Source organism: Anguilla rostrata, chromosome 15, assembly GCF_018555375.3.
Source record: "Anguilla rostrata isolate EN2019 chromosome 15, ASM1855537v3, whole genome shotgun sequence".
In the NCBI taxonomy this organism is placed as follows: Eukaryota; Metazoa; Chordata; class Actinopteri; order Anguilliformes; family Anguillidae; genus Anguilla; species Anguilla rostrata.
The window spans coordinates 24,540,042-24,555,514 of NC_057947.1; the positions used below are offsets into that span (position 1 = coordinate 24,540,042).

The 15,473-nt window shown below is 42.0% G+C and overlaps 2 protein-coding genes across 4 annotated transcripts; both read left to right on the forward strand.

Annotated features, from left to right (window-relative positions):
* The first annotated feature begins 371 nt into the window (after nucleotides 1-371).
* Nucleotides 372-6,509, forward strand: LOC135240945 (lanC-like protein 3). 2 transcript variants are annotated; one of them, XM_064311019.1, is made up of 6 exons: nucleotides 372-681; nucleotides 817-1,125; nucleotides 1,377-1,500; nucleotides 3,232-3,429; nucleotides 3,885-4,092; nucleotides 4,461-6,509. In XM_064311019.1, exons 1-6 carry the CDS (start codon nucleotides 592-594, stop codon nucleotides 4,618-4,620), a joined length of 1,089 nt encoding a protein of 362 aa, XP_064167089.1. In that variant the 5' UTR covers nucleotides 372-591; the 3' UTR covers nucleotides 4,621-6,509. The 2 variants fall into 2 exon arrangements, with proteins under 2 accessions (XP_064167089.1, XP_064167088.1); XM_064311018.1 differs by having other exon boundaries at nucleotides 372-1,125.
* A 645-nt stretch (nucleotides 6,510-7,154) lies between these two features.
* LOC135241421 (endoplasmic reticulum membrane adapter protein XK-like) lies at nucleotides 7,155-15,275 on the forward strand. Of its 2 annotated transcripts, none has more exons than XM_064311792.1 (3): nucleotides 7,155-7,423; nucleotides 12,305-12,570; nucleotides 13,516-15,275. In XM_064311792.1, the coding sequence occupies exons 1-3, from the start codon at nucleotides 7,179-7,181 to the stop codon at nucleotides 14,184-14,186; spliced, it is 1,182 nt and encodes a 393-aa protein (XP_064167862.1). In that variant the 5' UTR covers nucleotides 7,155-7,178; the 3' UTR covers nucleotides 14,187-15,275. The 2 variants fall into 2 exon arrangements, with proteins under 2 accessions (XP_064167862.1, XP_064167863.1); XM_064311793.1 differs by lacking the exon at nucleotides 7,155-7,423 and adding an exon at nucleotides 7,554-7,685.
* Nucleotides 15,276-15,473: the final 198 nt, after the last annotated feature.

Consider the following 15,473-nt stretch of genomic DNA (forward strand, 5'->3'; position numbering starts at 1 on the left):
GTAGGCTGTTGCAGTAGTTTTTTATGATTAGTTTTACGATACGGTATAGTTAATGTGAAAAGTTTTACTATTAGATGTTGGTGAACAAATTTGATTGTAATTAAAGCTTTTTAACTATATAATTCCTTATTTGATATTGGGAATTCCAAATTATCACACACAGTTCTACACATTTTTATTACATTTATGCATATCAATTGCTACAGACCGCTTTTTACTGAAGTTCATTCAGGTGAATATGCACAATTTGCCATTGAAAAGGTAAGAATGAATGAATTTTTATAAAATATTGCAGACAATTTCAAAGTATGAATTTAGCATTTGGAGTGTGGAAAATACAAGTCCCATAAATCACTGGTATCCAGAATATACCATTTCCGGGTTCCATGGAAACATCATTGTAACAAGCTACCCATGTATTTTCATGGGTGGTTTGTCTCTTCGAAGGAAAATATGTAAGAACTGTTTTTTTTTTTTCGTTTTGGGACGTTGCTTGTATTAATTCGGATCAAGGCACAAGTCGAAAATAAGACAGTGGGTTTGTAATAGGATTTGCGTATTTGTCTACTGCAAACCACTGTTTCGTCTGTGATGGAAAACAAGCGTTGTTTTGCCAACCGCTTCGCTGACTACAAAGGTGCCTTGTGTACCGGGCAAGACAACGATGCGATAGTGCGCAAGGTGATAGCGACCATTGAGAAAATTCTAAAGAAGGTTCCAACTGATTTAAATGACTGCGACGGGGGGCTGTACGACGGCCCGGCCGGCGTTGCATATATGTTATACTACGTCTCAGAATGCCCTTTGTTTTCTCAGCAAAGGGACGTCTACCTTAAAACAGCGAAGCAGGTAATAGACGTATCCGTGAGGTACGTTGACGGGGAGCAAGACAAGAACATGCGAGCCGCGTTCCTTCTCGGTGGAGCTGGAATCTACGCCGTGGCTGCAATGGTCTACAAAGCTTTAGGCTTGTCAGACTTTGTGAAGCCCCTCACTAAATTTCGGAACCTGTGGGAAGTGTGTGCTCCGATCAACTTCCTTGAGTGCGGCTCTGATGAGCTGTTCGTGGGTAGATCCGGTTATCTGTGCGCAGCCTTGGTACTGAAACAGAAACTTGAAATTGAGGTAAGGCAATGGATAGGTTTTTAGTGCATCATCAGACTGTGCTGGTTATTTAAAGGGGGTCGAAAAGCACATATTTCATGATTAAGCTTTAAAAAGTTCATAGTGCAATGCATATTGTACGCACTCGCAGAAGTTTACAGAGTCAACATCAGAATCGCGAGATGTATATTGCTTTTAATTGTGATGGCAGAGTATTTTACTTCGTGGATATGTGCATCTTTTGAATCATCCTTCTCTGGTATTCCTTACAGATTCTGAGTCCGGATCAGATAAGGGCAATTTGCCGGGCTATTATTGAGTCTGGTAAGCAGTACGCCAGAAAGAAAAGGAAAGCCTTTCCCCTTATGTACTCGTACTACGGCACGGAATATTTGGGTGAGAAATAAACATTATTTTATTTTACATTTTAAAGAGAACGGCTGAACATTACATGACTTCCTTAATTAAAATGTTGTTCCGGACTTAACCAAAGAGCTGAATAACTTGAAATGCACACGTCATTGAGAAAAACAGAAGACCACTGATTGCTTCCAATGTCAGTGATTGCCTCTAATGACATCACAGTCACATTGAGTTGTTATTCCCTTATTCCCTTTTTAAAAATCTAACCTTACTCTCCCTTAATAGCACCGGACGGAGAAGTCTTTCAGGGGAAGATTTAACATTCTCACCAGCACAAAGGTCCTTGTAAGCAAAGTGATATGTTTGCATGTAAGCGGCAGCATTAACAGTGAAGAGAGACTGCACTGATTGCGGGCCGAGGTGGTGTCGAACGAACATGCAACAATTCAATTTATGATTTATTTTACTTCTTATTATTTAAACATCATTTCAAATGAAATTGCATGTGATTATAAATCCGATCCTATGTGGCTTGCCATTGCATTTCAGTACCACAGACAGTTCGTCCATAGGCTGTTGTGTTCCCAATAGGCCTACTGAAAACCAATGTTTAAATATAGCGTTGCAAATGTCTCGTTTTTAAATATTAAGTAAGCATGTATTTTCCTAAACTTCAACTCCAATCATTATTATTTTTGTTGTAAATTTTTGTTTGTTTGTTTGTGTTTACTTCTTTGTGATCGCTCTTTAAGAAATGGGCTGTAGGCAACTGGATGTGGTTGAAACAGAATTTCATTTGAGTTTATTTAAGTTTTGAGTGATTGACCACTGAGAATGCGACCATATTTCACATATTGGATTAGTTAATTGCAACGATTGGTCCTATCAAAATGGATTACTACTACTATTACTACAACTGATAATAATAAGTTAAAAAAATACATGTAATTAATAATAATAGGAGGTGAAGCGCAATTCATGTATTGATGACATTTTCACGGCACAAGTGTTTGCATGTTCTCCTGGTGTTCTTCACTGGCTTTTTTCCGGAACTAGCAGCACTGCACTGTTTCGTTTTCCGTTTTTGAGGAGGGGAGCGGTCTGTTGCTCTGGTGACGTAAAGCATGTGCATTTGATGATGTTATGGATCAGATGTGCTCAGTCTTCGCACTGCATGTGGATATTTTCCAAATGCCTTTTTGATAAATAACGCTACATGAAAATTGGCATGGGTAAAACATTACTGGAGAGAATATCGTAGTGTACTCTTAGCTTATCTGATCCTTAATGTATTGTTATGAAAAAGAAGGCAAAGAAGCTAATGTCGTTAGCCTTTTTCAGTTTCATGGCATATCATATTCTTGGCCCTTGTTCACAAAATCTTTATAAAAAGCAAAGGTCATAGCCAGCTAAATGTATGAAGTATAATGAAAACTTTAAGACTGCAACATAGTATTACCATAACATTGCTTTTCCGTAGTATTGCAATAAATGTTTTGTGAACACTGCCTGATACATAAGGATTGCGAGCTGTGTTGCAAATCAGTGCTCCTGCAAGTTTCTGTGCGTCTGTGTGTATGTATGTGTGTGTGTGTGTTGTGTTTGCTCACATGGTGCACTTGGTATTGTGTGTGTGTGTGTGTGTGTGTGTGTGTGTTCGTGTGGACGCGTGTGTGTGTGCACGCATGTGTATGTGTTTGCGTACGGAGACTTGGGCGCATGTCCGTACACTTGCTTGAGTGTGTGTGTGTGTTCCCCGTATAGGTGCAGCCCATGGCCTCTCCTCCATTCTGCAGATGCTGCTGTCCTACCAGGAGCTGCTGTCCTCGGGAGAGAGGGAGCTCGTGTGGCAGAGTGTGGACTTCCTGATGAACCAGGAGCAGAACTGCAACTGGCCTGCTGAGCTGGGGGCCATGATCGAGAGGGAGAACGAGCTGGTGCACTGGTGCCATGGTGCTCCTGGTAAACAGCTGGCTCACTCCAGCACTATTGCACACTGTCTCTTATCAGTGACCTGCAACAGGGTCAGCGCACTGTGTGAACAGAATACTCTTGAATTGCATGTAAAAGAACCAGAAAGAACAAAATATCTTGTTGACTAGTTGGATCACCAGAAAAATATCAATAGTTAAGCACATTAGACTTAACAGACACACAAGGCATAATAATAATAATGACCATTCGTTTTTAATCTTACATGCATCTTTGTGCATGCACACACAGCAATTTTTTCTGCTTATTCATTAGTATATGTGTGTCCTCTATTTGATTATATTTTGCTGTGCAACATTGTGGTTTTAACTGCCTGATTGTGCCATCTTGGATTGGAATTGTGAAATTATAAGTGGTGGACACTGATGCATTTGATCTGAAAAAATGAAAACAAATCGAGTTCACATGCCCTTTGTCATTGTCAGGTGTGGCCTACCTGTTTGCCAAAGCCTACCTGATCAACAAGAAGCCACAGTACCTGGACACCTGCATATGCAGTGGGGAGCTGGTGTGGCAGAAGGGTCTTCTGAAGAAGGGCCCGGGAATCTGCCACGGGGTGGCAGGAAGTGCTTATGTCTTCCTGCTCCTGTACCGCCTGACTGGAAACTCCAAGTACATGTATCGTGCACAGAGGTAATGCACAGTTCCATCTTCATATTTCAGCATTGCATTTTCTGCTGCTCACTCCTACTCCTTACCACCTACACCCGCACCCACCAGCGACACCACTTTCACTCAGACTCCACACTCAACCCCACCCATTAGTCCGGTTTCATTCACACTCCCTACCCCAAACAGCATCATCCTGAACACACACCTATACCACCGAACACCCACGCTCCTCCACATCTCCTCATATTGCCGTTACGCCTACCCCTGTCCCCTAACAGCAGCGCCCAAAATGCATCCAACCTCCTCCCCACCCGACGACTCCGCCACACAGATCCCCCCCTCATACCACAGCCCACACGAGAGAGTCACAGAGTGTCTCGCATTTGCAGGTTCGCTGAGTTCCTGTTCAGCGATGAGTTCAAGGTGGGTTCCTGCTCCGTGACCAGCATCTACAGCCTGTTTGAAGGTCTCTCGGGGACCGTGTGCTTCCTGGTCGATCTCCTCCAGCCTGACAAGTCTGAGTTTCCTCTCTTTAGTGTCTTTGTGTAGACATTCTCATGGCAGACATTAAAACTGTGACCACCAGACAGGGCCCAAGCTGGTGTTAGATCAGGGGTGCACGACAGGGGAGCAGCCTCATCCATTTCAGGATTTCATGCCAACCTCCTCTATTGAGTATTTAATTGGTCCAATCTTCCCTTTGATCTGATATTGAGTGAGTTACAGCTGCAGACTGAACATGTGTCCTTGGTTAAACATGTTGCTGTGGTAAGATGCAGGAGTGAACCAGCATTGGAGATACAGCTGTTTAGAAAATGAAACCAGAATAATTAGCAGGAACAAATACCAGCAAACATGCCAGCACTCCAGGACTGGAGTTGTGCACCCCTACATTATATTGGCAGTGAGTGTTATTTCGAAGCCGATATCATTTTGTTTCAATTCACTGTTCACTGTGACTATTGTTGCTTGAGTTATCTTGGGTGGAAAAGGTTATTGGGGTGTTTAGATTTTAATGTGACTGTGGTCATAGTCAAAGGACTAACATATGGAAAACTTGGCAGCAAATAAAATGTTAGTGTCTTCTGGTGATGTGCACTGTGAAAAAGTGTCTCCCTTTCCTGTGACGTCTGTTCTTTTTAGTACATGCATTTTCTGCTGCTCAGTGAGTCTCTGTATACAATGTCACATGACCTTGCGAGGCCACACCTTAAATTACATCACTTATTATTAACGCAATGAGTTGGTTTAACAGACATAAAATTGCTTGAAATGCTTTAAAAATATATCTGCTGCTCGTTTTCAGCTTCGCTGGCTCTACGCCACTTCTCTTTAACAGGGTAAAGTCTCACGGGTATGCTTGTTTATTTTCTGGGCCTGCTTAGGCTTGTCCAGATTGATGAACACTCTTATTCACAACATAATAGGCACTGCTCCAATGTTCAAGACACTGCGGAGGAGTCTCGTTGCCCATCACCTGTTCACAGTTCAGATCCAGTCTCACTGCCAAAAGCATCTGGACCGTAAAGTTTGTTTGTGATACCAGTTTCAATGCAACCGGGGCTGTGCTAATCAAATTCTGGATTAATTATATGTTTTCTGAAAAAAAGTGGGAGTGAGCATTTCCTTCTACATAAAACAGGGCCTGGATTCAGTGCAAATATGCACTGTTTAATTGGTGAATCAGTGAGGCATTCATAATTTCAGCTTGTAATCAAGCTGTTTTGTGATTGGTTCTGATTGCTCAGTGAACTGCTGTAGTATCTTGGTGTGATCTCAACATTTATATTAGCAGTGAGTGCCTTGTGGTTCTTTGCTGTGTACTTCTCAACACTGTAGATGATTGGGTTCATTTAAAGACTGGAAGTGTGTCTTCTTTCTTAGTGTGCAGTGTGCAGTCCTCTCTGATTGGTGAAGGTAGTCAATGAACCAATAAAAGACAAGTCCTCATTCTGCTCAAGGAGAAAAGTTGCATATTTATATTTAAGCTGTGCTTTGTTCTAAAACCAGGCACTTATACACAAAAAAGGCACTTATACACAAAAAAGCATTATAATTCCATATATATGTAAACGTACTGTGCTTCACTTTACAATAAGCCCACTTTTAGACTTGTAGTGTAATAATGCTTTATACTTCCACATTTTTAAGGGTTTTCTAAACTAAATAATATTTGACTGTACTGTTATTGTAATGTCGTTATTGTTGTCAATTTATAGTTTTATGGATGGATTTGTGTCGATTTTTATGTTTGTAATAATGATGGTGTTCAGACACATTGCAATGATTTTTGTTTTGTTTTTTGCTTTTTGTGTTTGTCTGTGCAGGGTAGGTGTCAAATGAATTAAAATAATGTATCTATCTATCTAACAATGTTTCTGTCATTGTGTAATTAAATGTTGGTTTAGAATATTTAATAAATCCTACATACATCCATACTGGTGTATTTCAAAATAAATGTTTTCTATAAGTTAGTTATATGTTTCCCCCCCAAGGAGCTTGAATGAGTCATTCCCTAATTAATGAAGGATTGCTAGTGATTTTTTTAAATACAGTATATTTAAGAAAAAACTGACTTTCATCATAAAAAGTCACATTTGAAGCCGTTAATGTAGCCTGTGTTGTATCTAATATGTGTGTGTGAAGAAATAGGCTGAAGTGATATATACCTACTGTTGACTTTCTGGGATATTTAAAAACGTTATTCCGTTTTAGTGTATGTTTTCTTATTGACACAGGCAGTTTTGTGTGTACTCAAGGATGTTAGAGATATTTACGGATGTTTCTGACAACCTGCTTTACAGTTAAATTTGCCAGCGTACTATGGGCCTGTAATAAGTCACTATTAAAAATAATTAACAAAAAATAAACCACGTACTGCAGGTATCAGTGTTGATACAAAAACACTGGTTCCTCCTCTCTGCGCCACCTAGGGCTTATTTGCTACACTGCAAGTGGTCTAAAAGAAACCCGTAGCTGGCTACGCAAAGAAGCGCACACAATTTGGGCAGGGTGTATTGCATCTTCTGGGGGCTGTCCCTCGCTTGTTGTGAGATGGGAGTCCGTTTTGGCGTGAGGAAGAAGATTTTTTCTAAAGGTGTGTGAGAATGAAACTACCCATTTCAGTTTTTTTGTCGGTCTTTCTATTCACCGCCGAGACCACTGCAGCTCTGTACCTAAGCTTCACCTACGGCTCCTCGGGTGATCGGATCTACCGGGGGTTCACGCTCCTCTTCACTCTCCTGCCGTCTGTACTGGTGCAGCTGACACTGACCTTTATACATAGGGACCTTCAAAAAGACAGACCCTTCGTGCTACTGCTTCACATTCTGCAGCTCGGACCTATTGTAAGGTGAGCTGTGCTTGAGGAAAAGTAACTTTAATGAGCGTCGGTTTCCTCAAGGAGATTAAAAAGCTCATACCTCTCTTTGATGTCGCCATGTACGTTTGCTAGTACGCGTCGTTTTCATGTAGTGAATTGCAATTCGTTCCAGTTGCATTCAAGCGAGAATCTCCCAGTCGATAATTTATGGTTTAGGTCGAAATAAGAGAGCATGATTTATAATGAATTTTTTGCTGCGTACCACATACTTCAGAAGGGTCGAGGCGTCTCGGTATGTGGACTTCCTGAAAGTTCCCAGTCCCGCTAAACTTAATTTGTTTAAAGCGAAAGTTCACTTTCGGGATTTTTAAATATTAGCCTATAGTATTTCAGGTTTACAGTATGCCTTTGATTTGCCCAGACAGTGTTTGTGCGACGAAGGACATTTCTATATATTTACAAATCACCACAACCTGTCGGCTTTACAATGGCTAAGGCAACCCAGAACTCCAAATCAGCTTGTCCACCGATGTTACGCTTCCAGAGGTTGTTTAATAATATGTATTGTTATAAACCCCTAGCATTAATTGTGTAGCGAGTAAGAAACAACTGTCAGTTGTATAATTGTGGAAAATTTCAGCTGCAACCTAACCAGAAGTATTCATGCAGTTGGGCCTGCATTGAGGTGGGCCAGAATTAAAAAATTGGTGTGGTGGTTCAGCCAAGATAAATAGGTGGGCCGGGAAACAACTGGTGTAAGCAGCTGAATTTGCAAATTCATGAAAACATTTCCCATTTTATTAGGTGTAGCTGCAATTCAAACTGGTTCCGATGCAAAACTATTTAATTTGCATGCGGCCTTGCAAGTTCTAATGCTAATGAACTTCATTAGCATGCATCAAGAGCTTGTGCCTGGTTGTAGTCGTATTCACAATTAGCAAGTTGTGTTCTCCTGACTTAAAACTGGGCTTCTGCCTCCTATACGGATAAATAATATGTGGGGTTATTTTTATGGCTGTAGTCTAAAATAAGTAGCGGAAGAAAATTACTATAATAAATGTTTGTAAGTGGAAAAGGTTGGAAGACAGTAAAATTTGAACAAGTGAAAAGGTTAACATTTATTTTCTTCATTTCACATTCATGCACATTTAGCAAGTTATTTCCCTCCGTTTCAATTCCTTGTCCTCATTCAGCCACAAACTGACAGGTAATAAATATATAATTTGGAACTTAACGAGGCAAAATAATTTCCTCACATGTGGATGGTAAATTAAATCTCATTCTGAGATGGCATTTCGAGTGGACTTGTTAAATGCACACTGGCTGTTGACAACCGTCAGCAAGATCAAAGGTTTTGTTTTCTCGTCCTATATGTGCTGTATTTCTGACTATGATGAGGGTTGTTGTTGACAAAATCCATGTTTATTTTTTGTTTTGAAAACATTAATTTAGCTTGTCTTTTTTAGACCGTAGTTTATGAAAGAGATGTGTACGGACTACGTAAATGTATTGTGGCAACATACTGACAGAGTGGTGTTGTCTCTGGGGAGCCCAGAGTAGTATATGTTAAGAGTTGGAACCTTGCTTCAATTTGCACAAATATCTTTGAGGCATGTTATATGCACTCACTTCTGAGCGGCTTTGGGTAAGATAGTTGGGTAAATGCAGGATGTTGAGTTTAACATACTAGAACAGGTCTTCCCGGTTTTTGCATTTTTGTTGCAATTGATATACAGTATATCATCGTGTGCCTAGATGGCAGCTTTTTTCTGAAATATGCAGTTTGATAATGCATCCTGTTGAGTGGCATAGTAGAAATGAGTATACTTGTAATTTAGCTGTGAGTGGACTTATTTTCCCCCTGAACTTTACCAACATTCACTCGTTAAACTTTTGCAACATTTCTCAGTCATGGGGTCCTTATATACTGTTGATAAGAGAATCTCAAAATATTCAATCGCTGGTTGTTCACTTCATTGCCATGGTGTGCCTTATTGCTTTGGTATAAGTAGTGTAATCATGGATAATCTTGTATCTTGTCATTGCCATTTTGTACCATTGTCATTCTTGTTTACCACAGGGATGACAGGTGCTATTGCAGTAAGCTAATGTTTGCTATTCTAAAGTTTTCCCCATTCAAATGCTTTACAGACAAAGAAAAAACTAAACTATGTGGATGAGAGGGGCTCATCCTGCTGTAGATTACCGGACTCAGAGCCATGATGTACCACACCAGGGCTGCTAACTGTCCTGTATTGGCAGAGCTGTCCCATATTTTAGCCAGATTGTTTTGTTGTCTGGTATTTCACCTTTGGTCCCAACCCCAAAGCCACGCCTCTACCCTCCTTCCTCTGGCCAATCTCCCGCCTTGCCACTGCACGTTGTGTCCCATGTTCCGGAAAAGGAATGCTAGCATCCCTGCAGCACATTGCAATTATCCTTAGCATCACCAAGGGTAGGAGGTATACAATTTTCTGGGACTTCTCTCTGTCCCATAACTCCATAGGTAGTGTGCTGACTGCATGTGATGCACACTCCTCTTGTGCATACACTTACTTTTGTTTAAAATGCTGAGTTACCCTGAAGCCTTGTATCCGGCTCTCAGGCAGTCCTTCAAGCTGAAGTGCTAGATTTCACAGAAGTGATGTACCAATCTACTGATTGGTTTAAACAATTGACAACTAATTGTACCTCCACTCATTATGGACATCATGAAACCTCATTCCTGGATTCCACATTCCCTGGTTTATCTAGCTGATCGTAGGCTGAAGGATTAATATTTTGGAGGATGTGCATGTTTGTGAAGTTACACTGAATGCAGTCATTGTTTCATTGGCATAAATAGATGAACAATGATACCATTTGGTGTAGTAAAAGTAGCCAATATCAATAACGTGGTCATCATCATCAAATATCCATTATCATCAAATATTGACATTTATCACAATGGAAGAAACACAGATTTACCTTGAGTTGGAGGCAAATCGGATATCTTGGCATGGTATTGTGACAATACAAAAAAACGACCTAAACTGCTTTTTCTGTAGGAAAAATGTGGTCACATTAAAGCATAATATGGCTGCTATGAATTCCACTCTTTCTCTTTATTTGCCTCTCGCCTCACCGAGACCGTTGTTACTGCAAGCACTGTTATATAAGTGCATTATTCTTGGTACGCAATGCACTGTATGCTCTTACTCCTGAATGAGAATTGACTCAGGCTATAAATAACAGCCCCCCATCCCTCCAGTCCCGTCCCTTGTGCTGTTGACACTAGGGGAAAATACCGCCTGATTTGAGAGCCTAGCGTTGCCATGCACACAGTAGGAATGAGGAGGCTCGTTAAAAAGGCTGCTGTAAATTTCCCTGACTGGGGTAAGCCAGGCCTGGGGCACAGCGCAGTCACACTGGGAGTTGCTTGCCCACCCTAAATAATCATGGCCCTCCTTCAGTTGGGCCATCTGTTTTCCACGCTGCAGGCATCCACTGTTTGTATGAAATCCACACTCTTTACCCAGCTTCAGCCACAAGACAAGCAGGTATCTACCTCAAGTTTCTTGCTGCAAATGCAAAATGGAAAGATTTTTCAGCTAATTTGATTCTGTCAGTGTTGTTTTCTATGGTTGTGCCTCAAAAAAAGCTCAGCTTTTAGACAAATTATAACATTGGATCATCAATGGCATGTGAGAGCTGGTTAGCACATTCGAAGCTGTTGGCTAAGCTGTCTAAAGCTTTTGGCTGAGAAAAAGTGCAAATATGTTCAGACCAAGTGGTGATATTCCCATATTTCACTTATTAGGAGAGGTCCACCTGTTTCATGGTTGGCTTCTCCCATATTAAATAATAAAACTGGTGTATTTCATCTATATACCGAGAGGCTTAGAACATTGACAACAATCCTCTGATCTACTCAGACTGAAATAACCCTTCCTGTTGGATCTACCTGCTTGAATGTGAATAGATGGGTGGAAATAAATATCAAGCAGAGTGGTTCTTACAATAATCTGTTCACTGGATTATTGGGTGGTTAGGGTCTCAAAAAAAAATCTTTGTCAGAGTAGCCACTGATCTCCTGTTTCCGCGCTCAAATGCACAATATCAACCTAATGCCTTAAATGCAGGTGGATCTGATATTACCAGCCTCTCTGAACAAAGCCGTTCTGGTCATTCAACCAGTCAAATTGCCTTTAAAAGAGTGTTAACTGCTCAAAATAGTGTGTAAATGAATAAAATGACTTCCACGTCAGGCTGGGAATCTACCAAAGCTTGCCTTGACATCAAAGGAAAGAAGTGATACGTCTTTGATGTGAGACTGTTCTGTTTATTTTTTTACGTGGTCCAAATGTTCTCTGTTTTCACGTCAGCTATGCTGTTTAAGACCATTCGTGTGAAACGGGTGTTAAGTAACACATGCATCTGTGCTGTTATCAGCACCAACAAATAAAACAAAGATCCCCAACGGTGTAGTCCTCGGTTCTCCATTGGTTGAGCCATTACATGAAAGCAGTTTCACTTGAGTGACCAGTGTAGCAGAAACATAAGGTTATTTACAAGGGAAATTTTTTCACAGGCTGAAATCCCCAAATATTTTTTGCAGATCAGTTTGCCGCATTTCCTGTTAACCGAGCATGTAGCAAAGTGTTGAAACCAAAATTAATATTTTGAAAATGATTGCTGAACTCTTAAATACAGAGTTTGCAAACTGGACAGCAGGTTCTATAGGATAAAAAGAGCGATTTGACTTATTTACACCAATTATTGTGCTACCAGAGGCTGGCAAAGGCTCAGATGAAGGCTTTCTAGGCAAAACGCTTGATGGTTGCTTGTGTAAAAGAAAGAACAGTTGCTCCTGTCTGCCCTTCTTACTGCATGGTGAGTGCACAGGTTAATTGGAGCTGGTCGTCACTGCAGGTGCCTGGAGGCCTTCTACATCTATGGGAGCATGGGGAAGGTGGAGGAGCCCTACGTCAGCATCATCCGAAAGAAGCGGATGCCAAGGGGCGGGGCGCCGCCCGAGGAGGTGGAGGAGCAGTTGGGCCGGGCGGAGGGGAAGATCATGACCCATCGCGCTGCCTTCGCCCGTGCCTCGGTGGTCCAGGCCTTCATGGGCTCCGCCCCTCAGCTGACCCTGCAGGCCTACATAAGCCTGCTGCACAGGGCTGTGCCAATCAGGAGAGGTAGGTGGAGCGGGGATGGGCCAGAAAGGGGGGGGCAGGGGGGGCTTTGATTCCCAGACCAAGGTGGGGGACATGGGATTGGCTCAGAATGGAACAGGTGGACATTAAATAGTTGCTCACGTGTGGTAATTACTGTGCATAGAGGGATGGGCAGGAGTTATTCTCATTCTGGACTGCTACAGCAACCTTCCGGGGAGGACGAGATATTCAGTCCTAAAGGGGCATGCGAGCCACACACTGTGCGCATTAAAGTTCACATCCTGAGTGAGATGCAAACCACACACACGCCATGCATACTGTTAAAAACAATTGGAAGCAGCTTCAGTTCTGAGTCACAGACCGACTTTTGTTTTATTTGGTAAATATATCCAGATTATCCCATTAAAGAGATAAAATAACATGTATTACAAGAGAGGCTAAATCTTTAATAGAAACAAGTTCAGCTCATTTTTATGGACTAGGTTAACCTTGTATAACTAGCATGCCAAAATTCATAATGGCCTCTAGATGGCAGTACTGTGTGGAGAGAGGAAAGGAGGATATGAAGGCCAGGGAAACATCCTGTGCCTTCAGGCAGTTCTCACCCCCCAAAATAGGTGGTGGTGAATAGTTCTATAAATGACACGAATTAACTAATTAATTTTAGGGGGAAATATTTCAATGCGTAAAATTTTTTAGGTATAATATTAACAGGAGAAAATGTGACATTGTTCGGATAATTATTTATTGTGTCTGTACACATACTCAATTGTATAAATGTATATTTCATTAATTGTATGTTTTTGGAAATGTGTATGAAAATGAACCCAGGGATAGTGTATGGTGGGTGGTTCCACACTTAATCCAGTCACTGGCCACTACAGTGCTAGTGTATAGCGGCACAACGGGTCATGAGCGTTTTCTGTGTCTGTCCTCTCCTCATGCAGGCTGTTTCTTCCTCCACAGGGACGATGATGATCGTGTCCATGCTGTCCATGGTGTATGGCGCCCTGCGCTGTAACCTCCTGGCCATTAAGATCAAGTACGACGACTACGAGGTGAAGATTGGGCCCGCGGCCTTCCTCTGCATATTCCTGTGGCGGAGTCTGGAGATCTCCTCCCGGGTGGCGGTCCTGGTTCTGGTGGGCTCCACCCTCCAGCTCTGGGTCCTGCCGGTGGTGCTGGCGGACCTGCTGGCCTCCTCGCTCCACCCCTGGGTGCAGTTCTGGCGGAGCGGGGCGCCGTTCCCGGAGGGCGTGGAGAAGACGCTGGAGCGCGCGGGCACCGGCGTGGCGCTCTGCCTCCTGACCCTGCTGTACGGCACCATCAGCGTCTTCTGCTGGCCCGCCACCGACCTGGACCTCGCCCACGCCGACCTCATCGGCCGGCGGGAGAACTGGCGCCACCCGGTGATGTACTACGCGCTGCGTTTCGCCGAAAACGTCATCCTGGTCATGCTGTGGCTGGCCTACCAGAAGGACTTCCACCAGCCCCCCATCGCTGTGCTCCTGGGCCTGCACCTGCTGGTGGGGTACGCCGCCGGCCTCGTCTTCATGCTGGTCCTCTACAGATTCTGCCACCCCTGCAGAAGGCTCTACCTGTCGCAGGGCTCCTGTGAGCAGCCCGGTAATCCATGAACGGTCCAACGCTTGCGCTGCAAAGGTCTCACATGGGTGATGAAGCCAATAAGCGTCTGTGGAGACCATGGAAATTTACAATTGTGCAACGTGACGCTCGTTCAGGGGAGTAGGGTTGGAATTTTCTTTTCAGAACCTTCAATGTTGACAACATGTTTGTGCTGGTTATTGTTACAAGACTGTGATTTTTGTTTTGACAAATGTCTATTGTCATTTATTACTGAATGTCAGTATCTCACACCTCATTTTTAATGATTAAACACCCTTACAACTGAAGCTCAAATGTTTATATTGATGACCTCAAGATTTAGTGTGTCTTGTACATGATGTTAAATTATACTCGTTTCCACAGTGCAATATCCAGCCATCGTTTAGAAAGCACATCAGTTCTATAAAAATTCATCACTTTTGTGGCAAAATGTTTATTAAAAGTATTTATGTTTGCAGAATTGATTGGCCACGATACAGATTGCATGTGCTCGTCTGAAAAGGGGACTTGCATTGATGAATATTTTGAACACAAGTGTGGGGTTTAATATTTTTATTTTCTGGCAAAATACTGTTTTAAGCCAGCTGGTATGGTAGATTGACGGCTGTTTGGTTTTCACTTATGATGTAGCATGTATTACGGGCAAAATTGCTTTGTTTGACGAAGGCGGACTGAGTGAATCCTGTTCTGTTTTTACATCCTTATGGTTGGTTTGGATTTGGCCTTTATGTTTGTCATTCCTTTGTTATTTTCAGCACATTTAAATTCATCTTTAACATCCCCTGACTCCATGAAATGCTGATATGCTGTTCCACACGGGGAAACAGATATACAGATGACATTGCACAAAATGGCAGCTGTTGGATTTATGTGTCTGTTTTGCAGTTGGCCAACTGCTCATTGTTTCTTTCTCTAGTGCAGCTGTAATGTACAGTACTGAAAATACTGAGTGCTGTTCGAAGGGTCCTTGCTGTTTGAACCTTGTTTGATAATAATAAAACTCTGTTTCAGAAAATGAGATTTTTTTTAATGTATCACTATTTTATGCAAATGTTTAGTGCATCTCTCTTATTAAATTAAAATGAAATAATGTTGTTGTATATGTGTACTAATTTACATGATTAACAAATATATTCACATTTGAAGTGTGTGTATGACTCATTGAAATTACATTTCAAAGTGGTTTCCGTATTACTCTTCTGTGTGTAGTATCCAAAGAGAAATGTGCAACCATGACAATCTCTGCTACCACTGCTCAGACTTCTCCTGAATTAAACATTTAAAAAGCTTGGGCCCAA